This window comes from Tasmannia lanceolata, unplaced genomic scaffold (assembly GCF_043159265.1).
Source record: "Tasmannia lanceolata isolate RefF3 unplaced genomic scaffold, GAP_Taslan_0.1 ptg000011l, whole genome shotgun sequence".
NCBI classification, from domain to species: Eukaryota; Viridiplantae; Streptophyta; class Magnoliopsida; order Canellales; family Winteraceae; genus Tasmannia; species Tasmannia lanceolata.
Window position 1 is genome coordinate 24,531,522 of NW_027518688.1, and position 24,861 is coordinate 24,556,382.

The window sequence follows — 24,861 nt, forward strand, 5'->3', positions numbered from 1 at the left end:
GGGATCCTAGAACCGAGAACCGAGAGTGATGACATCCCCCAACGGATTAAATCACCCGCTCCCCATAACGGTTCCGTGAGAATGGTTTACTAGTGCTTGAGGATAAATTCATCCCCCTTTAACGTTTTTCTTTGCCATTTAAGTTTTAATCTAAACATTTTTGGCTGCCTTTTAAACTTAACGTTAGAAAGTAGAAACCCTAGTTTTCTCGATTCTTGCCTTGCGCTCTCCACTCTCCACTAGACCTGGCAAAAGCGACCCGTGCCCACGGGTCGACCCAACCCACCCGCAAATTTGCGGGCACGGGTCTAAGTTTTAGTGACCCGTCAAAATCTAACCCGGGGGTGACCCAACCTGCAAAAACACGGGTCGGGTCGGGTCAACCCGCGGGCACCCGCATTGTCACTGTATTTTTTAATTTTTTTTGAAAATGTTATCAGCACTACTATTTTTTATGAGCGAACTCCTCACTTTATAAAAAGTACGGTATGGCCCGCACCATAGGATGATCCAAACTGTCCATTAGATGGGCCATAGCCTAAATAGGTTATGCCCCAAAATTATTTCCATTGGTTGATTCTAACCCTCCGATCTATAGAGGGTTAGGATCAACCCTCTAACATTCAGATTGGAGGGTTAGGATCATCCTATGGAAATGATTTTTGGAGCATAACCTATTTAGGCTATGGCCCATCTAATGGACGGTTTGGATCATCCTATGGTGTGGGCCATACCATACTTTTAATAAAGTGAGAGTGCGCTCATAAGAAACAGTAGTGTTGATAACATTTCCTTCTGTTTTTTATTTTATAAGAATTTGCTACCAAACTTCTCCTTTGGCAACTTCTCGGCATGTGGGCATTGTGGTGCCATGTGGGCATTGTGGTGCAAAGATGTGCACATGGCAAATGTTGCTACCAAACCAAAAAAAAGTAATCATTACACACAAAAAATAAAATGGCTAAAGTTATAAAGTTTTAAATGGAAAATTACCTGAAAATGGTTATAAAGTTGTAAAATTACGAAAAAAATACCAATAAAATATAAACAGTTATGACAACTACTCATAACTACGAAAAACAGGCTGTCAAATCAAAAGAATTATTACAATCGCCATATTTGCGGGTGACCCGCGGGTTGACCCGTCCCACCCGCGGGCCGCACGGGTCACCTAAATTCTGACCCGCAAAAATGCAGGTCATTTCCTCACCCGACCCGTGGACCCGCACCCGCATCACCCGCGGGTTGACCCGGCCCAACCCACCCGTTTGCCAGGTCTACTCTCCACTCTCCACTCTCCACTCTCCACTCTTACTCAAAATCCTCTCGGCTCTCGCCGTCTCCAACCTCTCTCTCTCTCTCTCTCTCTCTCTCTCTCTCTCTCTCTCTCTCTCATCCAATAAAGGGGAAAAATTATAAAATAAAGGCTGGGCAAACCCAGAACCGAACTGAACCAATCAATCCTCTCGGCTCTCGCCGTCTCCAACCTCTCTCTCTCTCTCTCTCTCTCTCTCTCTCTCTCTCTCTCTCTCTCATCCAATAAAGGGGAAAAATTATAAAATAAAGGCTGGGCAAACCCAGAACCGAACTGAACCAATCAAGTTCAGTTCTGGCTCCAAATTCTGGGAACCGATTGCAATTTATACCCAGAACCGAACCGAACCATGTCCACCCCTAAAATACAGTAGTGCTGATAACATTTCCCGGAAATTATTAAGCTTTTGTCTTGTTTCCCAAGTAACAAATAGCTGATGAAGTTTCTTTGGAGGTTTTCTAATTAGACTAGGATATGTTTTGGGAAGTGATATTTACGCCCCTTTTGATCATCAGGGACACCCAGCGCTAGGGGTGTAAATGGATATTCGGAAATTCGATTACCGTCCGCATCCGAATCCGTTTAAAGCGAATATTATCCGAATCCGTTTCAAGCGGATATTATCCGAATCCGTTTATGAGATATTCGGCTCTTAGCGGATGCAAATCTGGTAAATGGTATATCCGATCCGTTTAACATCCGAATCCGAGAAGTAAATCATTTTTATTTATTATTAATAATATCATTAATATTTATTTTTAGTAATGACACACTATCTTTTGTTTCTATAAGAAAAGTGAATATTCTTTTTAGAAAAAAAATATAAAAACAAAAATAGCCCAAACCCATTCCATCAAAATAGCCCAAACCCATTCCATCAAAATAGCCCAAACTCATTCCATCGTATACAAAAAAAAAGAAGGAAAAACCCAAAGACCACTACCAACACTATCATCCATCCCCATCACCTCCCTCTCTCTCTCTGCCTTTGTTTTAAAAGGAAGAAGAGGATCTCATATATTTTAGGGTTTGAGAGTTAATTTTGTGAAGAGAATGTAGAGGTCTAGTTTTAAGGTTTGGAAAATTTATTCGAGTAAGTAGGAGAAAAAAGATAAAGTGCTGCAATAAAATGTTCGAATTTACCGGATAAACGGATACGGATAATATTCGAATTCAAACAATATCCGACGGATACGAATTCGGTAATAGATATTAAATATCCGTCGAATCCGAATCTGAATCCGAATTCGGATAGTGTATACTGTAATCGAATTCGGATATAGCCATATCCGCTCCGAATTCGATCCGTTTACACCCCTACCCAGCGCCAATGTACGTGGCAATCAAACCCACTGGAATCTTCTGACGTCAACTACATTAGCCCCCCTTAAGCCATTGATACACTCGCATTGGGTGTCCCTAGTGATCAAAAGGGGCGTAAATATCACTTCCCTAGGTTTTTTTATCTTTAGGGTTTTAGGCGAAAATCTTAATATATAAGGTCTCTTGCAAAAACCTTGAAGCAGAGACTAGAGAGACAGGAAACATTAGAGACAACAATTTTTCTATTAGGGTGAGGAGGTTACAGAGGGTGGGTGTTCTTGGGTGTGAGAGAGATGAAAGGGTTGCGATCAAAGGGGATTGTGTCTTCACTTGTAATTCTTGTTATTTTCTCTCATAATGGAATATCGGATCTCAACACATGGCCATAGGCATTGTTGCCTAACGATGCGAATTCTTTGTGCTTTCTTGTTTGCAGCATTATGTTTTCTCATTATATTTAGGAGAGTGATAAATTGACCCCCTGTGTCTCTTTGTCTCTCCTCTTTCTCTCTCTAACCCAGAGGAGAGAGAAAGACACGTAGGTGTCGATTTAAGATATTTGGGGGTCGATTTATCACTGCCCATTGTTGTGCATGTTAGCCGACCCCAACTAGTATGGCACAAAGGCTTAGTTGAGTCGAGTTGAGTTGAGTTGTTGTTCATGTTGATTTCATCATAAAATCAAAACAAGAACTCATTTCTCTGGGAAGTACCCATATAGGTCCTTGACACATTCCTTTTAGGTTCTAGACGCAGTTAGAAACTTTTCCAAGGCCTAAAGGCCCTAAACACAGTCTGTTAGGGGTCTAAATACAAGCTTGTTTAGTTCTTTGGGCTGTGGGTGCAGTTGAAACTTGTTTGCATACATTTTAAATGCAATCCATTTAGGCTTTTTTTGTGAGCTCAAAAGTCCCAATAATGATAAATCAAAAGAGTTGCATTCGTACTTTTGTGCGAACATAAGTTTATTTGATTCCAATTTAACTGGTTTGATTTTACTTAGGCCATGTTTGTTTTCGATTTTGAAAACTGATTTTGAGTCCAAAACTGGTTATTAGACTCAAAATTACGTTTAGGCCCTATTTTGAGAACCGATTGTGACTCCAAAATTGATTATTGGACTGAAAAATAGGCCCTATTTGTTTTGGATTTTGAAACCTGATTGTGAGTCCAAAACTGACTACTTGAGTCAAAGTTACATTTAATTTTGGGTCTAAAAAGTGTGGAGTTCTTAGCTATGAAGAACCTGAATAGACTCAACCATACGTGCTATATCCAGGATTATGTGATGGAATTCTCTAATTTTATGCTGGAAGTGCCTGATATGCCGAAGAAGGAATTGGTCTTCAAAGACAGTCCAAGGAAGGATAGAGGCAAATCTAAGCTGCTTGAGTTTAGGGATGTCCCAAGAAGAAGGATCTCAATGCTCTCATAGAGTCATAGCTAAGACGGAGGAATAGGAGCCTGTTAAAGAAACAAAAGTGGAATCACTACAATTGTTCAAGTGCTATGGCCAAGACATCGAAGAACCATAGGTTCCAGCAAAAGGACTCATGTATGTCCAAATTGACATCAATGGGAAGAGAACCTAGGCCATGGTAGACACGGGTGCAACCCACAATGTTGTCTCAGTGGGAGAATCGAAGTGATTGGACTTGAACCCTATGAAGGCATCAATATGGTTCAAGCCCATCAATTCTGAAGCTAAACTAGTCCAGGGTGTGGCTCGTGGGGTTGAGCTACACATGGGAGGTTGGAAGGGGAAAGTGAACTTGACTGTTGCTTCTATGGATGAATTTTAAATGGTGTTGGGAATGAATTTTCTAAGTTAAGGAAATTCTCATGCCCCACATAAATTCAGTATGCATGATGAAGGGAAAGTCTCCCTGCATGGTCCAATTGTGTACATGGACAAGCGTAAAGTTGGGAGAGTCGCAACCTTACAACTGACTGATGGCCCTGTAGAGGAAGTGGCAAGCTAGGCTACGAAGGTTGGCTACTTGAAGTATGTGACACAACCGAAAAAAATTAACATGATAAAGGCACAGCAAAGACGTCTGCGAAATCAGGCAGAGGAGGATTGTCATAGGGTGACAATCTGGCTCACTACACCTCCTTTCATAGATATGTGAGAGGCTCAAGATAGGCTTGGAGAAGTGGAGAACCTTCTAGAAGCTTAGAGTTTTGTAGAAATTTCTTAGAGAAGTCTAGAATTATGTAGACATCTTTAGAATTATGTCGAAAAATTCTAAAATCTTATAGATATTCTTTAGAAATTCTAAAACCTTCAAGACATATGCAGAAGACTAGAAGACTTTAGATGTAGATATTTTGAGGTAATTAAATACAATAGCAGAGGGTTAGATATTTTGTAAAGAATATCTTTTGAATATTCTTAGAATCCTCTAGACAAAAAAGTGTGTAGAAAGGGGCTAAAAGAGAGGGAGATCATCCCATTTGTGAATGGCCTCAAAAAGTTGCATTCTCCAAGGAATAGAAGCTCTCCTTTTGAACTCCCTGGTTATTCTCTTGGTCTAAGTGTTTCACCAGTTGGGCAGAAGGCAGACTTATGCTAAGCACATGGGTGCGAAATGCAAGTGCTGCATAGCTTTACCTAACGGAATTACTAGGCCCATGACACAATGCTCATGCTGTCAGATGAGCCCAAACAGGCACGTGAATCAAGTTTGGTTAGACGTGTGTAAGTACATGCCCACTTAACAGGTTTTGCACATGCCCACTTAATAGATTTTCAGACCGTATTTGCAATCCCTCCTATGGGCTCATTTGGCAGTACATGAATGTAGGCCCATTATTTCCTCTTCTCATTCACACAAGGAGAAAAGGAGTGCTTTGTAAGCACATGGCTTCCTCTAGGGGTGCAAGTTTGGCCCTGTCAGCCCTTACCCACCCTGAGCCCGAACAGGGTCTGGGCTAGATTTTCCAACCAGGGTTCATTTTTTAGGCCCTGACTCAGGGTCAAGTCAGGTTCAGGGTTAATACCTCGGGTCAGCCTGACCCGGCCCGACCCTAAGTTTTCTATTATAGAATTGAACCATCTGTGTATGTTTCTTTTGCTAATTTTTTTATTATCTTGGATTGATGTTTCTTTATATTATTATTAATTGTCTCTACTGCCCATCATGTTGTTGAATTCATTTTATCTTATTTGTTCCCTTTCTCTGTTTATTGATCATTTTGTTCTATATAACATTTAGTTGCTTTATTTTTGGCACTCTTAACAAGTATTTGCACTAGGGTCAATCAGGGCGGGCCATGGCCGCATTGAGCCCTGTAGGGCGGGCAATGGGTTGAGGTTTTTCGGCCCTGACTCGGGGTGAGGGCGGGTCAAGGCCGAGATAATGGGATCCAGGGTTGAGCTAGGGTTTTGAAAAACCCCGACCCAACCCAACCTGTTGCAGCCCTAGCTTCCTCTCTAACTTTTCCATATTTGAGACTAATTTTTAGACGGAAAAAAGGAATACCTATTTTGAAAGTCAATGGCACTCAATGCATCATCTTCACGACAATTATTATAGACAAATACTGATCTTAAATACACAAATCACAAGGCTCTCAACAATTATAACTCTTGCTCTGCCAAAACTTAGAAAGTGAGGATATGTCAAGTGAGGATATGAAAATGCAAAAAGCTCAACTACCTATTTGCTAGTTATTTCTCAATCACAACCACTTACCACTTGGTTTATATTTCTCTTCCCCGCAAGTAAGAGAAAAGGACACCCAACATCTCCGCACGTAGCAAGAAGTGGAAAAAGAAAAAAAGAAACAAAAGAAAACAACCCTTCCAAGCCATAAAACCGGATCATTATTATTTTTTTATGGGAGCTAACACTACTCAATCCCCTGCATCCTCTTCATCATACACAAAAACTCAGAGACCTTGGCTGAGTCAGGACGGATCTTGAAAACACTCTCCCTCTCCAAGCATCTCTTCATCCAAGCTACAAATTTAGGGCACTCTTCCTCCACCATGAAGTTGTCATATTGCTCATAATAAGCATAGAACCAAGGGATGACAGGGATTGTTACAATGTCTAAGAACCCAAAGCTCTCACCACCAAGATAATCCTTCTCTCCCGAAACTCCTTAGCTACCCCTTGTGCCTCTCCTTTGCTCTTTCGCATCTTGTTCACTCCTTCAAAAAGCTGCATAAGAAATTATGAAAATAAATGTTTAGTGAATCTAAAGAATATGTTGCCAATAGTAAAAAAGAATCAAAATTTAGCAAAAGCGGGTCTTTATAGGGAAATTGCCATTGCTTATGGACCCGAACTTTGGCAATCTATTTATGACTTCAATGAAGATCGTGACCAGGAAGGAGCTTGGGTTGAAGAAAGTTGGCTTGAACCGATTGATGTTGAATAATCAGCAAAACTTTTCAAAAAATATTTTTGATGAAGTCCCTAAGTTACTCTAAATGCCTACTTATTTGAACATATCAGATACCTTTTTAACAAAAATGGCCTTTGAGTTACTCTAAAAGCACTAGTCTGTTATGGTCCTTAGTGGGGGTTCATGTAAGTGAGATACAACCTCGTCCAGCTTGGCTATTCTAATGCCTAGCCCCATACCTATACAGGCCCTCGCCCCGACTTAGGACCCTGACATAGCGTTTGCCGAACATTTTGTAGTATTTACAGACTTTAAAATTATTTTTCATCTTCTTGTCTACAAAATCTGCCCAGAACCTAGCTTCTGATCGCTGGTACAGGCAGGACGGGAGCAAGGGAGGGGAAGGCCAGGTTTCTTCAAGGTAGCTGAGTATGATGAGGGACTCAGAGATGACCTTGGCATTGTGTATCAGGACTGGGACCTTCTTGTAAATTGGATCTGATTTGAGCAGGAACTCACTCTCGTTCCACAGATCTTCCTCTCTCGACTCGAACTCGATCCCTTTCTCCGCGAGTGCGATCTTCACACGAATTGCAAATGGGCTCACCAATAAATTCAACAGTATAACTTCATCGTTCGACATACTGTTCTCCATCTGCAAATCTCTTCTTTCTTCTACTCCCTCGGTGATTAAGTGAATAAACAGATAGTAGGCAGTTATGTATGAGAGTTGGGTTTTCTGGTTTTCAGTAGAGTAATCTGGCCTTTTCAAGAAAAGGCAGTTATGTATGAGAGGTGAAAATTTCAATGTTTGTGACCCCACAAAGCTCTACTCTACTCGTCCGAAAGCTTTGTTCTGTTCAATGGCCACAAGGAAGTCAATGGAGATGGTTTTGTTCTTGGATTTATCTTAATGCCACACCTGATCAGTTTTATATGGTTCTTTCTCCCTCTTGACTCGAGTTTCAGTGTCAGGCCCTATAAAATTATAATTCTCTTGTTATATATTTTTTTCATTTTCAAGAAACGGACAAACAAGGTGAAATGCTGGGAGATTTGGGTGGAAAATCATTACCAAGGGTTTAATGGTTGTATTTCAATCTAGTTTCCTCAATCTCAATTTCTTTTTTCCAACAAGCCCCAATATAAGAAGAATTCTCGGTTCTCTTTAATTGAATTTTACATCAATTGCCTCTTGCTTAAAAGGGTGTTTTAAGCATGTAGCTTTAACACAATTTTATAGTTCTCTTTCTATATTTCACTGTTCTCTTTTTTTTTCTGTTTGCATTTTCCATTGATATTGCTTTTCTGCAAATAGTTCACAAGTCCAATCATATTGAAATCATGTGGATAGGCCCAAATCAGGCATACAAAGGGGGCCCCTATAACAAAAAAGAGGGCGTGAGAGCCCTTATCAACTCCCTAGACCTTACAAAACACAACATTTTATATGCATGGCTTCATAAATTACTATAAAATACCTTCTTTTTCCAGTACATAACCTATCAACAAGGTCATCAAAGCCACATCCATCTCGCGACACTCGAGCATGACACCTCACTGTCATCACATAGCGGCGATCTTGCATAAAACCTTGTAGGGTGGCCGCATCACATGTATTTAATGTGAACTTTAGATACTGGATCTGTCATTTCTTTCATGCCTAAGAAATGCAAGCATGCAGATGGAGAGGCAAGAGGATCACAAGTGGTCACCGTTTCCCTGTGTTGGAGATTGAACTCTGACCTTCCAACTCTCGAACTCGGCAGAACTTAACATGAAGGAACTCGCATTCCGATGTCCACCACCGATGTATTCCTGCATGTGGATTGCCAACCAGACTGTTTCAATTAAACTAATAAATCTCACCTTGTATATAGGAGATTAATTTTCATAAACTGAATAAAAGGCGGTGATGTAACCTGTGAGATGGGTGTGGTGTCTTCAGTGTCCAGACTCCTGAGGCTTATCTTCAATAACTGATCATTTCCGAGCTCAGGAACTTTATACACTACTGCTCCAATGCCCCTGCAGAAAACCCAAATAAGGAAAATGAAAAAACAGGAAAAGAACGGCAGATCTGTCTCGAGAAACAGAAAATGGACGAAAACTATGCAGCCTAGAATTCAAAATTGTTACCATCCAATTCAGTACTTTGGGAGTAAGGAGTTCCTGATATATATTCTAACCCACTAATCACCATACCTTACTAGTGTTACCAGAAATATAGAAGACCCAAAATTATGATGTTGATGTTGAATTCTAATCCATAGTGCAAAATTTAAAGGAAAAATTGCCAATGGGGGACACCAAAATACCAGAATTTCCAACGGGAAACACTCTTTTGAAAAATTATAAAGGGGGGTCGAAAACAAAATTTCAAGGAAAACCTGATCAAAATGTCCCTAGGGGTTATCAAGTCTAAAAAGATGTTATCAAGTACGTAAACAGGGTTATCAAATCTCGCCCGGGGATATCAAGTTCTCAACAGGGATAGAGTCTCACAAGGGGTTATCAAGTCTCTATGAACTTGATAATCCCTGTTTACGTACTTGATAACCCCTTTTCCTGCAAATTCGGTTTTCGATTCCCCTTTATAATTTTTCAAAAGAGTGTCCCCGTTGGCAATTATCGTATTTTGGTGTCCCCCATTGGCAATTTTTCCAAATTAAAACTCTACCAAGCACAAACTGCTTTATAGCTAAATACGGAGGGAAAGCAATAAAGGTGACAAGTTGTACCAAGCTGATAATGTCCATGTTAGGTATCCTTCCACAACAAATGATTAACATTCAAGTTCATTGCAAACATGTACCATCTTATACAAAAATTTATAAAATATTGGCACATAGAACTGCAGAATTGCCTAGAGTGCTCAAGATAGAAGATCAACTGATATGCAAAGCAGATATTTGGGATTTGGATGCTCAAAAAAGAAAGAAAATAAGCTAAGATTGGGGTGCTTGGAACAGTAAAGTAACAGGTGCATGCAAATAGCAGCAAAAATAGACAAGTCCAAGGTATGTGATATGGTGAATCATCCAAAAATGAAAAGTTAAAAAGGTCAAGAAAATATGAGATAAAGTGATGTGGTACAACTTCACAGATAGATTTTGATCGCAGGAGGGAGATTGATCACAGCCTAGATTTTTACCCAGGTTCTGACCCAAGATTAGAACTAAAACATAGAACCAAAATATACGACAAAGGATGATGGGAAACCATTGTTCGTGATCCAAGATTGAAGCCCAGTTCTGACTCAGAAGGAGATCATTTCAACACAGATGGGCCCATCCTTCACAGGAATAAGAAAGATTCACTTTAAACACTGAAGTGAATTAGAAGAAAAAAAAGGGCCCACTGCACTCCCACGACACTATTCACATCACTATCACAGGATTATAGTTTAGAAGCAGAATTGATTTATTTTTGTATGAAGTCAAGGACAGGAAGAGAAATAAAACATCATTGTTGGAGCTCCTTAGCTTCCATCACAAAATTTTTGGGCCCTAGATTATTATTATGTATCTTGATAGCGGGCTTTAGGGTTTTTCTCTTCAATGTCTTTCTTTTTTCCCTTCCGAATCCGAAGCCTTTTTTATCAGACGCATGCGGGGAATCCTCAAACGGGATTCATCATGTAAGATCATCTGTTTCTTGAGTCAACGCCAGAAATTACCAGGGATCTCACATTTTTGAACTGCAAAGAAGGTGTAGAGCTTGATTTTGGAGAAAGGATCAGAAGAAGGAAGAAAATCTGAGAAGAAGAGCTGGGATTTTGGGTTCGGATTCTTTTGGGATGAGATGTGAGATGTGGAGCTTATTTTTTAAGAAGAAGAAAGAGAATCTCACGAGTTTTAACTTTTAATTTCTGCCTTTTAACTTCTCATTTTCCTTTTTGGGCCACAAGGTGTTTGTGAAAATGCCCCATTGAGCACCGATGGCAAATGAAGAGGGAGTCTCCCACAGTGGACACTCCCCCTCCTCAGGACTCTTCAGGTATCCCTCAAATCAGATTAGCAGGAGATGCATATCTGATTTCCCTCCTGTAACTGCATCTACAGTGGTACCTCTTGTTGTCAAGCCGCAGTGCACATTCAAGCCTACACTTCCAACTTGAAAAAGACAACTCTTTAGGGAACTCAGACATTTCCTTTACACCAAGAAGAAACCTATTTGCAAAAATCACAAATATCTCATGCAAAGCCAAAATTGACTATCACAAACCAAAGAAACACGAAAACGAAATGATAAAGGCCATGTTTAAGGAAGATAATATGCAGGAAGCAGAAGATAGATGAGCAAACTGTCTCATGGGATACCTTATGGGGAAAATACTCTATTAGCTTGCATTTAGAGACTTTCTTCAAAAAATGTGGAAACTGAAGGGAGATTTGCAAATGTATGCTCTTGCTAATGTGTTTTTTCTCGGAGAGTGATAAATTGACTCCCAAATATCTTAAATCGACCCCCCATGTGTCTTTCTCTCTCCACTTTCTCTCTCTAACCCAGAGGAGAGAGAAAGACATATGGGGAGTCGATTTATCACTACCCTTTTTCTCTTCAAGTTCAGTAATGAGAAAGATTTCTCCTCTGTTCTAGAAGGAACCAAGACCACCTACGGATGCAGAACTCTTATCATTCAAAAATGGTCTCCAAAATGTGCACTGGAAAGATTCAAGCTTACCACGATCCCCATTTAGGTCAGGTTCCCAGGATTGCATCTGAAGTTCTGGATCACAAAGGGGCTTGGCAAGATTGCTAGCCTCATTGGAAATCCACTGTATATGGACACCCCCACAACAGAAGGCTCCCATCACATTTCAGTCTTCAGTTGATTCCTCAAGTTCTGGAGTCTCTTCTTCACCACAATTCTCATGCTCGATTGGAATCAGGTGGACTTGATTACGTTCATGCGCCCAAGATACTTTTTTTTTTTTTAATTTTCTTTGAGACCTTTTTGTGTTTGTTTGATCGTCCTCTTTTTTTAGGAGGATTCAAATGAGGAAACCTCTTCAGGGTTGGAGTAGTCATCTGATCCAGTGTCCTCTTCACTCTCTTCGTCATCCGTATTTGCTTCTGAGTCCCGATTATCACTGCCTTGATGGCTTCTGAGCCCATGTCTTGAAGAATGTTGAATGGATTTTCTATCTTGGATCTGAGGAGATCTTTGTTTGTTTTAGGGCGCAGGACTTCATTTGTGATGTTTTCCTCAGCCCTGGGATCATTGCCTTTTTTTGGGACCTATTCCATTTTTTGGACTTTGGAGGTTTCTGTCGCTTCTTGTTTAAGTGGTGATGGACATTGTGGTGAAGTATGGCTGAAGTCTTTGCAAAGTTTGCAGGCCAATGGCTTTCAATCATATTCTACCTCTTGAGTTTCCATTTCCAAGGGAGTTTGGATGAGAAAAAATTTTGGGAGTTCTTTCTCTGCACTAACCTCAACACAAACTCTGGCATATTTTAGACGGGAGCCTTCTGCTGTGGCGGTGTCCATATACAATGGGTTTCCAATGAGACTAGCAATCTTCATAAGCCCCTTCGTGGTTCAGAACTTCAGATGCAATCCTAGGAACCTGACCCAAATGGGGATCGTGGTAAGTTTGAATCTTTCCAGTGCACATTTTGTTTGAGGATTTCCCCACCCGCGTATGAGAAAAAAAGCTTCGAATTCAGAAGAAGGGAAAAAAGAGAGACAGTGAAGAGAGAAACCCTAAAGCCTGCTGCAAAGATACATTTCAATCTTTAGTTGTAATAGTAATCAAGGGCCCAAAAAGAATTTTGCAATAGAAGTTAAGGAGCTCCAACAATGATGTTCTGATTTCCCTCCCTGTCTCATACATCACATTTCAATCTTCAGTCTTTGCAAAGACTTCAGCACAATATCCATCAATACTTAAACAAAAAGCAACAGAAACCTGCAAAGTTCAAAAAATGGAATGGGTCCCAAAGAAAGGCAATGATCCCAGGGTTGAGGAAAACATCATAAATAAAGTTTTGCGCCCTAAAACAAACAAAGGTGCAAATACTCCCCCGGATCCAAGGCAGAAAATCCATTCAACATTCTTCAAGACCTAGACCCAGAAGCCATCCAAGACAATGATAATCAAGACTCAGATCCAAAGACGGATGATGAAGAGGAGGACATTGGATCAGAGAACTACTCCGACCGTGAAGAGGTTTCCTCATTTGTATCCTCCTCAGAAAAGGAGGACGATCAAACAAACACAAAAGGTCCCAAAGAATCTCCAAAAAAGAATGTATCATAGGCAGATGAACGTAATCAAATCCACCTGATTCCAGTCGAGCATGAGGATAGTGGTGAAGAAGAGGCTCCAAAACTTGCGTAATCAAATGAATCATGGCAGGAAGTTCACAAGAAAATTTGGCCAAAAGGGTCACAGAGAGCCCAACATACCCCTTCCAAATTAACTGATTACGTAATTCACATGTATTGAGCATTTTGATCTCTTAGACTTAGTTTTTGCCGCTCATATGTGCTGAGTCTTGGTTCTCCCTCTCTTGCATGTTCCTAGTTAGGGTTGGTTTTGTGCTTTTATTGTATCATCTTTCTCTTTTTCTAATAAATCCGTAGGGGTCCCGACTAAACCCCAGCTTACCCATAAAAAAAGAGTCAATAGTTAGGATGTTTAACCGTTAGATTTGTTAGTATTTTAAAAAGAGTCCTTAGTTTAGTACGTCTTTTACGCTTTTTTATCTTTTCTAATTAAAACTTTAGTCTGATTAGAAGTCTAATTGGATGATCATGAAGTTATATATATAATTGAGACTGCAATTTTCAACATTTTTTACATTTTGATATGTGTATACACCCCGGATTAGGTACCACAATATGGAATAAGAAAAGGGAAAATTAGATGCTACATAAAAAAATTCTACAGTCGGTGCATTAATGGGAATTTTATTCCAGTTCTTGAAATTGCTGTATGTTTTACTTCTGATCGTAGGTTTCTTTCTAGGTGAAAATTTTTCTCTCCAGGAGCCTTTTGCTGCAATTCTCTGCAAAGTTCTCTAAAGCACTATCCTACGGCTGTTATCAGCCTAGATCTGGCATAGTCATTGTCAATTATCGATTTGGTGTGGTTGGTACTAAGGAGAGCTGTTATATTTTTTGCAGTAACTTATTCTAAGAAAAATTCCAAATTTATTTCATTCAAAAAAAAAATCCAAATTTTGAATACATTGTTAGAATTTGAATCCAAAGGCTGCCCATCGACATTTGAACTTTATTTTTGGTAATAGCTGCATCATAATTTGGTATCGGAGCGTCAATAGTAGATTTATTCTACAATATAAAGGAAGATATTTTACCTCAGATTTAGAGTACGGCTCTTATTAGCTAACTGGTGTCCCAGTTCGCTCCTCAACTCTGAAACAGAATCAGCATCAATGGCCTACAAAAAGCAGACCACACCCTGGCATTAAGTGTGTTTGTGGCATCAATTGTTTCGATGTATGTAAGAGCCACTGGTAAATTAGATTGGTATGTATGATAATGAAATTTCTTTCCCACAAGTCGTGCTTGGACGAAACCTAATCACAGACCATTTTACAAACAGCCAGTGGAACCCGAAAAGAAAATTCAGATGGTTTCAGAATTAGGGGGTGCAAAACTTGGGTTGGATCGGATTGAGCTTTCGCTAAAAGAAATGAATAGGAAACAACCCAAACGTGACCCGAATTTAAGGTAAAAGCTCAATCCGAATTCCCAAAAATCGACCCGAGTTGCACCCTAATCAGAATCCTATTCCTACGTACATATAATTTAACTATTATGCAATTTGTGTTTACGCTCCTAAAAGATCATGAAAATAAAATTCCCATTAAAGGAAGATCCATGTGACCACAATCATGGATCAAAAAACGTAGAAGGCGTACTAATGTACTATAAAACCTTCAACCCTAGACCACACTTTGGAACTCTCACAACACAAGATGCTGCTGTAAGCAATTGCTAGTCCATCGACAGCCCTGGTTTAATATCAGAAACAAACAGCACTTAGAATCATTAAATTTCGCACTTTATCATAAAATATATATACAAAATTAGCTCTCACGCCTCCGAAGCAAAAAATAACTAACAATATAAAAAACATGCGTCAATAACAGACAACCAATACACCCAACATCAGTTGTTTCTGTAACAGTATACTGGCCATAGTTCGTTGATTCATATAGGACAGAAAAAGCTTTAAATCTGCCACAAAATTCATAGCCATAGGTCCCATACTGAATGCAAATTTCGACAAGATACGCATAAGGCAACCAAATCTAGCTCCAAAATGCTCAAACTCGAATGTCAAAACTGTACAGTGTGTGTGCTACATGGGCAAACTGCAAATCCCAACTCACTGATTAAACAATGGAATGAATGATGAATTTGATTCTCGAGTGGGAGCTCAACTAGGTTGGATTTTATTAATGGACTACAAAATCACATTAGTAGTTGCACCTCCTTCCGGCTTTCTATGAGTGATATGTAGTTGGAATTATTGTATGCACCTCATTTAGGGGCATATTTATACGCTAAAAAAACCCTAAGGAACCAATCTTGGGAACTTCTTTAGTTGCTTCAAGTGGATTGGGGTGAAGGAATTCGATGATGATAAGCCTTTGATTAGTAGGTCCAGATAGCAAAAGAATTGAGACATGAGAAAGAAATTTACACATACCAAGCAATGTCCAAATCGTCCACCCCCAAGTGCAATTTCATATGACTGCTCGAGAACACCATCTATTAATTTTTGCATATGTGATAAGGTCATCTGTCCTTGGCTGATCAGTGACTGAGGATCCAATGATAATAACTGCTCCAAATTGAGACATTCTTGTCAGATACAAAATAAGAGGAAAGGCTACCCAGTACCACAGAAAATGTAATTGTTTTTATCCTACAGATCAAAAAAAAAAAAAAAAAATCATCTGTTGGACACAAAATTGCAATAACCTAAAATCCTGCAAATGGTATTGAGTTAAACTCAAAAATCAACAGCAAGATATATTAGTTAAATTGAAGAGCCATTATTTGCAACAGAGAAGCACGGGAAATAAGTAATTAAGACATGAGCAGCATACACAATCATCAAAACCTTTCTTGGAACAATTTCTAAGCCAATAGTCACAAAGAGGTTCATAATATTGATGCCAAGCACCATAAAACCGCAAGTTAATCACCATCAATCTAAATATCACAAATGTTTCATTGACACTATTGGACTGCTATTGAAGGAGGAGGAAGAAGAAAGTTTTTTGTTCTTGATTTTTCACTTAACCTCAAAGGAAAGAAGTTATTCATTATCGAGGCAAGGGCCAAATTGTATGCCCATAAAAACTAGGTAGACAAACAAGTCAAGCTAAATCACAAGTTCCCAATCACTACATATGAAAATGAATAGTTAATGTTTTGGCCAGGCTTATTACAAGCATCTGAGCATGATACAGAACATTAGAATCAACAAATATATCTCCACCCACCATGAGGATGCAACCATTGCAATCATTTCAATCATGATATAGGATCTGACAGACATTTCGTTCCACCAAGAAGGTACAACCATAAAACTAAGAGATCCAAATGATTGTTTATACCTGCTCAAATAAGGCCGGGTTTAGCTTGATGTTGTATTCGATATTCAAATCTTTCAGCCCACTACTGAAAGATTTGCTATACGGAAGGGCCCACCTCCACAAATCTCCATCTTCAATGTATTTGAAAAGAACATCAACCCTTTCAATTTCACTTTCTTGCACCAATTCACCCCTAACACTGACACCATCTTCCCTTTTATGACTACCTGAACCAATTCCTCCCCCTAAAAGCTTCTCCCTAAAATAATCATAAGCGATTGTCGCCCCACTTCTCTGCATATCTAATACCCTGATCACATTCTTGCCAACGGAAGCATTACCGCCTAATGTCTCGAGTGCAGTTTTGTGATGATCCAAAACAATGACTCTGGTGAAATGACATAACAAAAACATAAAATAAATTATGGGTTTTGTTCTCAAGTTGACAAGAACAAAATAAGCACTTGAACATCACCTAATTAAAGGAAATCTTTCCCATCCCACATTGAAATTGCAACAAAATCATCGAAACTAAGGCCCCATTTAGATTGAAAGAACAACATTTCTGACTCGGGAAATTTTTTTTCTTTTCACAATTCAGAGGAGAATAATATAATTATGGTTAATTTAGAAGGATACATCATAAATTGAAGCTCTTAAAGTCATCCTTTTTCATGTGCAAATAAAGTCCGTAATTTTGGAAATATTTTTTTTTCCAAAAAGACCTACAATCCAAGCAGGGTCTAAGGGGAAAGAGAGCAAGAGACAGACCTTCCTACTTTAGAAGAGATTTCCCCAACAAAACCAGAAGGACCCACAAAATCCAATAGGTAGATATCATCGAATTCATTGGAAGGAATACTACTTGCCCTGAAAAAAACGAAACCAAATAAACAACTTTCACAAAACATACCATATAAAACAAGGAAAGATAAATGGATTACATAATAACTCGATTGACATATTTGAAGAGAAAAGGCGAGAGAGAGAGAGAGAGAGAGAGAAGGACCTGATGGGATCATAGACTGTGTTGGGGAAGAATACAGCGGGGCGCGAAAGGGCAGAGAAATAGAGGTGGGCTGCTAGAGCTGCGAAAGCGCCATCTGGGCATGGATAGTGGTACAGAATTGCTGCTTTCATGGCGCCAAATCTAGGGTTTTTGTTGCTTCTTCTCTACCTAAAACTCTTCCAAATCTAGGGTTTTTGTTGCTTCTTATGTACCTAAAACTCTTCCAAATCTAGGAGATTTGTTGCTTCTTCTGTACCCAAAACTCTTCCAAATCGAGGGTTTTTGTTGATTCTTCTGTGCCTAAATCTCTTCCAAATCTAGGGTTTTTGTTGCTTCTTCTGTACCTGAAACGAAACTTTTCCCGCATTGTGCTAAACCCTTTTTAACAGACTACAAAAAAGAAGGGAGCTGATAAATTCGCAACCTCTGTAGGATAATTCGCACCACTGTAAAGGAGGGTATGTGGTAGACTTTAAAGTGGTGCGAATTATCCTACAAGGGGTGCGAATTTATGATGGCTCACACTCTTTTTGTGAAGGGTTGAGATTAATCTCACTGAAAAGCATGTTTTATAATTTCACCCCTTCAAGTTCAAGGCCTAGATGACCATAAATGGAAAGAGAAAACGGTTCCTACACATATGTGTAGAGAGTTCTCTGCACAGTTCTCTACACACTAGCTTAAAATACAGTGGGGACCCACATTGTTTGGGTGATCCAAGCCATCCATTTTAAAGGCTCTCACATAGATAGGGTGTCTACAAAAAATCAGATCCATAGGATCATCCCAACCCTACGATTTGTGGAGGTAAAATGGATGTCTTTAAACCTTCACAAATTAGTCCATTTTTTGCCTCCACAGTTCGAATGGTGAGGATGATCCTATGGATCTGATTTTTTGTGGACACCCTATCTATGAGAGGGCCTTAAAAATGAATGCTTTGGATCACCCAAATAATGTGGCCCCCACTGTATTTTAAGCTAGTATGTAGATAACTTATCTACACATGTTTGTAGGAACCGTTCTCCGTAAGAAAGTCTTTGTTTTTTTTACGACACATTGGGACACTTATGCCTCATTTCACGTGATCAAACCCCTTAAGAGAAAAAATATATGCATTATTGAATGTTTATGATTGGTATGATTTTTGGATCATAAGAGATCCAAATTATGGGTAATCATCATATAAACGGTTAAGATCAATCATAGGCAAAACTGATTATGCTGTAATATACACACCTCATTGTATTACATTGAGGCCGCGCCCTACTTAAACATTCTTCTAGATTAGTTATAGCCATCATATCTCGAGATTTTATGTGGTGTATGTAGTCCCGTATTGTTCAAAAAGGACTGTATGGACCACACTATAGGATGATCCAAACTATCCATATGATCAGACAGAACGTAAATAGGTTGTGCCCAAAAAACCATTTCTATAAAATGATGCAAACCATCCATCTGATCAGCCACAATGTGAATAGGTTGTGCCCAAAAAATCATTTCTATAGGATGATCCCAACCCTCTGATCTACAGTGGAACTGCATGTTATGGAAACCTCTATAGATCTGAAGGCTAGGATCATCATATGGAAATGATTTTTTGGGCACAACCTATTTACATTGGACGGTTTTAAACAACCTAGGATGCGGTCCTTATAGTAATTTTTGAAAATACAGGACTATAAGGGCTTAGACCATATAAAATCTCGAGATATGATGGCTATAACTAATCTAGAACTCATGGGCGGCCCAATGCATGAGGCTCCTACCAGTGCGGGGTCTGGGAGGGCTAGATGTACACAGCCTTACCCTTGCTTTGCAACAAAGCTCTTTCCGTGACTCGAACCCATGACTACCAGGTCACAATGGAGCAACGTTACTATTGCGCCAAGGTTCAGAACAACCTTACTGTTGCACCAAGGATCGTATCTCTATAAAATTCAAAATTTCAGCGCTGACGTCAGATGGGCACATGAAAGGGTGAAATTGCTTTGACTACAGAACTATTTGTTGGAGTGAATTGGATGATCGGGCCAAGGATTGCCCCCTCTTCCCCTCGCTCGCCTTTCCTAATACGATGAACCATCGGTCACCAAAGCCTTTCTAACTAGGCATGACCCCTATCACAAGGACGCCTTGGAGCTGAAAAATGCTAGCATGAGCACCTTACTAATAGTAGTCAAGTAATGGCGCCTAAATAATAGTAGTCAGGCACCTTACATTTGGGAGGGCTTTCCAGCCTAGTTTCAAAAGTACTATCTTAACAAGGGCTAATAGGGGCTAACAGGCCACAGCTTCTTTCAAAAGCATCCTCTCGCGCCTTTCTTCACATGGTATGCTTCAAAAAGTTCATGTAAGAGGACCCTAAGACAGCACTCAATTGATACAACTATTTTATGAAACTATGATTAGTAGCATCTACCAAACAATCAAAGTTATAAACTGTGATCTTTTTATGACAAACTGTTACTGTTCCTTTTTCTTCTTTTTTTTGTACATGGGGGTGGTTAGATTCTTCATCACAGTAATCACATTGCTGAACCTGCAAGCATTGGCTTGCCCCACTGTAACAAAGACAGCGAGAGTCTAGCCTCTATCCATCAATCACCACCATGAAAATCTCATGTTTCCCTTGGGGTGTTTTCGGACTGAGAGATCATACTATGGTCATGCTCCAAATATCTGCATATATATACCCTCACTAGATTAGCCTTCTTGACCTTCACTGCCAAGTTTTTTATCCAAAAGGGGGGCATCTCCTCGAACTTCATTTGTTGACAACTCTTTCTTGTCCGAACAGAAGAACGAACAGTTCTGAAATGCATCGAGACTGGTAGCTATCAAACGATTCAAGCCACTGAGACTTATGCTATCTCCGAGAATCAGATCTTGGCCCTGGTATCGAGAGGAAGAAAAATCCAAATCTAGAGGTCCTAGAGAATCCGGCTGCAGTGTACAACATCAGAAATTTCAACTCAGATTATCTATTATTCTAAGAGTTATCTCAGAAAGAAAAGTTGCTGGAGTTGCAGAGAAAGGCACGCGTACCCAATATAAGTCTGTGAGCTCAAAATTCTTTGCAGAATCATCTCGGTCCTGTGCATCAGATTGTGGATTTGCCATGGGATCTCTCTCACAAGCAGCATCCTTGGCAGGTCCAATTTCATTTAACTCCTAAAGAAAAAATATAATGTAATTTCACCTCGCGAACAAATTATTACTCCATCAAATAGTAAAAAATAGAAAGGTGTATTTAAGGGTTTGTAAGTGAACCTCAACCAAACTATGGAACCCAATCGAATCCACACGAGTTATCTCTCTGAAGGCCCCGAAAGAAGCACCCTCCGGTGGATTTGGTACCTCTTGATTCGTCGTCACCTTTTGAAATGAAAATGCGTCGCATGTTTCTTCGGCATCCCAGATGGATGAAGGGTGGATCTGAGAAGATAGGCTTGGGATGTCCTGGGTCCCAGCTATGTGAGCAGCTATAGCAGCATCAAATGAATCACAGTTGAAAGGGATCTGCTGAAGATGCAAAGCACTTCCCTCAGTGGGTCCATCAGTACAATTTGCATCTGCAATTCTAGACGCTTCCGACAATAGATCTCCCATGCTAATGTTGGTGAGACTGTCAGCCCACTCCCCAGCTGACAATAAGGTGTCATTGCTCATTCTAATATTGTCCTACATATAAAGCAAGTGGAACATTTCAGAGAAATAGGTAGTCGATCAAAAATGAATCCCGAAGATCTCAAACCAAGAGCTATGGGCTATTTTACATGAATTCTTCTGAATGGGCGAAGAATCCGTGTCGGGCATGTCTCGGATTCCAATACTTTAGGATTCATGGAGATACTTCTAGGTCTCCTTTTTTTTTTTTCCTGAACACTGCTACCACAACCTTACAATTACTGCAAATATTAAGTTTTTTTATATTTGTCATATGAAAATAAAACATTATATTTACTCAACCTGCTAAAAATTTTAAAATATTATTTAGAGTAATGCTATGGACACCGAGAGTACCACCGAGCAGGGGGACCGAACAAATGGGTTCTCGCCAAAAAATCACAAGTGACGTTAGCAATCCCTTAAATTTAGGAAAATCAACAAAAATGGAATTTTTTGCACACATGGCGCATTCTCATTGTAGGTCCCCTGCTCGGTGGTACTCAAAGTCTCCATATCATTTTCTTATTATTTATTATAATTAAAATTTCAGAATTAATTAAAATATTTTGGCGAATCCATGAATCTTTCTTTTTGAGGTTTGCCGAATCCAACACTCGATACCTGTGTCGGATTCCGACACTCGTATCCGTACTGATGCAACATAGGCTATGGCTGGGAGGATACATACCACATCGTCCCATTGTTTCCCTGTAATTCCATCTCCGATTTCTTCTCTGAGCCAGGATGAAGTATTTGTGTGCCCCAAGGACGCGGGAAGAGTACTATCCTGATCTGTGGCAATATCCCTAATCATACGCTCGGGAAAATCCAGAAAAGAGTTCATCGGAGGAGCTTTCTCCACCATCGAGCTTAACTGATTTTTAGAATACTCTATAAATTGCTTAGAGGGCTGAGTTAAAGCTGGACTTGGTGATCTATCCACATTCACCACCTCTCCATCAGAGATTTCCATATTGGCATACCCTTCCTGAATATCTTTACATTGCAGGAAACTGTCAGAATGTGGAGATGTAGGAGGCAATCTCAAGGTCCCTGACCCAAAATCCGAATTGGAGATCCACCCATACCTTGAAAGAAAGATTAAAGAGTCAGCATCTCATGCTACGTAACTAATGAGGTACAATACGTAAGAATCTATATATTGATTGAATGCCTCCAATAAGGATAGAGTTGAAGTAAAAAACCTTAAGCGGAAAATAGCAGGGCTACCAACGGTTGCATATACATCTGCCGCAATGGCAATAGTGTCCTTAAGAGTCCATTGAAGAAGACTTTCTGGGCTTTCCTTCTGAATGCTGTATGGAAAAAGCATGAGCTCCCCTGACGCTATGCTTGAATTGCCCCATTTGCGGTTGAGGTGTTCCAATACTGATGATATCTTTTTGCGAGCAGTTAAAGTGAGCTCCAGGTGTGGATTATGTTCATCCTATAATGCAGGGATAAATCATTACTCCCTTGACACTATTGGCCCCACATCAACTAATAAAAAATCTCTACTAGATCAATACATGACAAATATAGGATTTCTACCTTTTCTAGTGCTCTGCGAGTGGCTTCATCTATCGGGAACAATTGCAGCTTGAGTTTCATAGGTGGTTGTGAACGCCCGCTTTGAGATGTCGGAGAAGGTAGAGAGCGAGCAACATCTCCATCAGAAGTAATATCCTTTGGCCCTGGAGAAAAGATGGAAGAGACGCACAAAGTTCTTATAAGTTTCGTACTTGAGTTTAAGCTTCTTTTGTTCCAGAAATTTGCCCCCATCCCAGGAAATTAACATTAGTAGGAGATGGCTCCTCTGGAAACTTACGCGGCGTTGTTTGATCAGGACAATCATTTTTATTGGACATTGTCTCCAACTGCTCAGCAGCATCAGCAACCAAGGAAACCCCAGCCATTGCAGCTTTTTCCCATCTCTTGTAAGCAGCAGATGAAACACCACCTACTGGATAATCAGCAACAGCCAGATCTTTAAGTCTACCTAAAATTTTATTTTAAAGACATTTCAACTCTTTTTGCTACTTTTTGTTTCTTGCAAGCACCCTTGTTTCAATTTATTTTCACATAATTTATCAAACGGACTTGAAATAGAATCTAGTACCTTGGAAAACTCAAAATGAGATCCCAATAGAAAATCAACGATATTTAGAACCCATGTAATCACATTTTTCTGTTACCTTTTGCTAGAAGGTGTATTACATAGCATTACTTAGCCTAAGGGCATAGTAGTCATTTGTATGTTCTCTTTATATAAATACCAAAGTAAGGGGGAGAAAACTAACTTCTTCCTCTTCTCTTCATTCTCTTCTTTCACTCTAACATGGTATCAGAGCCATAGGGGTTTTGTGCCCTAGAGACCATTGGAGAAGCCCCTCTTCTCCCCACCCTCCCGCCACCTTCTCTCCTCTCTCTTGAGCCCCGCCCCCAACCCCCTCTTCCTACCCGTCCCTCGCTCACCCTCCCGCAACTCACTCCCTCCTGCCCCTCCCTCACCCTCTCGCCACCCACTCTCGTGCCCCCCCCCCCGCCCCCCCTGCCACCCTCCTATCCCTCCCGCCCCTCCCTCACCCTCTCGCCCCCACCCCCCTGTGACACCCTCCCTCACCCTTTCCCCTCCATTCCTTTCCCCTCTAGCCTCCCACCCTAAGTTTCCCCTCCCTTCACAACCCATCTAGCCTCCCTACCCTAAGTTTCTACCCCTCTTTCTCTCTATGGTCTAAATTTCTTCTCATCTCTTTTTCTTCTTTGTCCATGGCTCCGACCTTTCATCTTCTCCGTTTATGCCCTAGTTGTTCTATTATGTCTTTTTTTTCTCCTTTCGTTCGTCGGAGTCACGCCACACATAGTGGTCTCTTTATGCCTTAGAGGCATTCTCCTTTCTCTTCTCTCTTGCTTTGACATCGTGTGTTGTGTCTCTTTCACCTTCGTTCCTTCTACGGAGCTTCCTGCTATAGAAAATCCCTCTCTCGGGCAACCCCCTTCGACGGGCGTCCCTCTCACACACACACGGCCTCTTCTTCTTCTACCCCTATTTCCTCTTCATCAGGTGATGCCTCCTTCCTCCCGATGACCACGGTCAAGCTTGATGGTTCCAATTACATGAATTGGAAAGTAGCGGTCGAAGTTTATCTCATTGCTAAAAGGAAGGTCTACACCATACGTCGTGACCCTCCTGCGGCTTCGGATCCCACCTATGAGCAGTGGGAAACAGATGATGCTCATATCCGTAGTTTACTCTAGCAGAGTATGATCCCACAGATTTCAGGGACTATGATGCAGCTTCCGACTGCAAAGACGATTTGGGATCATACTGCGGTTATGTTTTCAGGCGTGGGTAACATCTCCCGTATTTGTGCCACATATTCTGAGTGGATGCATCTTCGGCGTGATGACACCCCTCTTTTTACATACTATGGCCAGTTCGTCTCTCACTGTCAGCAACTCGACATTTTCATGCCTTTGACGACAGACTTGGCCGTCACCGCTCGGCAACAGGATCAACTCCAAGTTGTTCAGTTTCTCAAGACCTTGGGCCCCGAGTTTGCCTTTTTGCCAGCAGATTTATGGCTCCGGCACAA

At 40.4% G+C, this 24,861-nt stretch overlaps 2 protein-coding genes and 1 pseudogene across 3 annotated transcripts in view; all 3 read right to left on the reverse strand.

The window, feature by feature from the left end:
- Positions 1–6,139: 6,139 nt before the first annotated feature.
- Positions 6,140–7,831, reverse strand: LOC143886753 (putative glutathione S-transferase parC; annotated as a pseudogene).
- A 521-nt stretch (positions 7,832–8,352) lies between these two features.
- LOC143886752 (DHHA1 domain protein) lies at positions 8,353–17,934 on the reverse strand. The gene is made up of 7 exons (XM_077390864.1): positions 17,591–17,934; positions 17,353–17,451; positions 16,603–16,969; positions 15,687–15,821; positions 14,326–14,408; positions 8,917–9,022; positions 8,353–8,812 (listed from the first exon to the last, which is right to left on the reverse strand). The coding sequence occupies exons 1-7, from the start codon at positions 17,719–17,721 to the stop codon at positions 8,696–8,698; spliced, it is 1,038 nt and encodes a 345-aa protein (XP_077246979.1). The 5' UTR covers positions 17,722–17,934; the 3' UTR covers positions 8,353–8,695.
- Positions 17,935–19,965: 2,031 nt separating this feature from the next.
- TKI1 (TSL-kinase interacting protein 1) overlaps positions 19,966–24,861 on the reverse strand; it is a 29,867-nt gene continuing 24,971 nt past the window's right edge. The window contains exons 8-14 of one of the 2 annotated variants that reach the window (XM_077390862.1): positions 23,094–23,228; positions 22,817–22,959; positions 22,471–22,712; positions 21,954–22,353; positions 20,867–21,277; positions 20,642–20,767; positions 19,966–20,539 (exon numbers count right to left, since the gene is read on the reverse strand). In XM_077390862.1, the coding sequence (XP_077246977.1) occupies positions 20,300–20,539; positions 20,642–20,767; positions 20,867–21,277; positions 21,954–22,353; positions 22,471–22,712; positions 22,817–22,959; positions 23,094–23,228 (1,697 nt within the window). In that variant the 3' untranslated portion in view covers positions 19,966–20,299. The remainder of the gene's footprint in view (positions 20,540–20,641; positions 20,768–20,866; positions 21,278–21,953; positions 22,354–22,470; positions 22,713–22,816; positions 22,960–23,093; positions 23,229–24,861) is intronic. The other variant, XM_077390863.1, reaches the window with a different exon arrangement.

Excerpts from the sequence above, each read along its gene's own strand:
- LOC143886752 (XM_077390864.1), bottom strand. The coding sequence starts at position 17,721 with ATGAAAGCAGCAATTCTGTACCACTATCCATGCCCAGATGGCGCTTTC. Across the intron at positions 16,970-17,352 it reads ATCTCTTCTAAAGTAGGAAG|AGTCATTGTTTTGGATCATC; the intron begins GTCTGTCTCTTG and ends TCATTTCACCAG. Across the intron at positions 9,023-14,325 it reads AGCCGTACTCTAAATCTGAG|GGGCATTGGAGCAGTAGTGT; the intron begins GTAAAATATCTT and ends GGTTTTCTGCAG.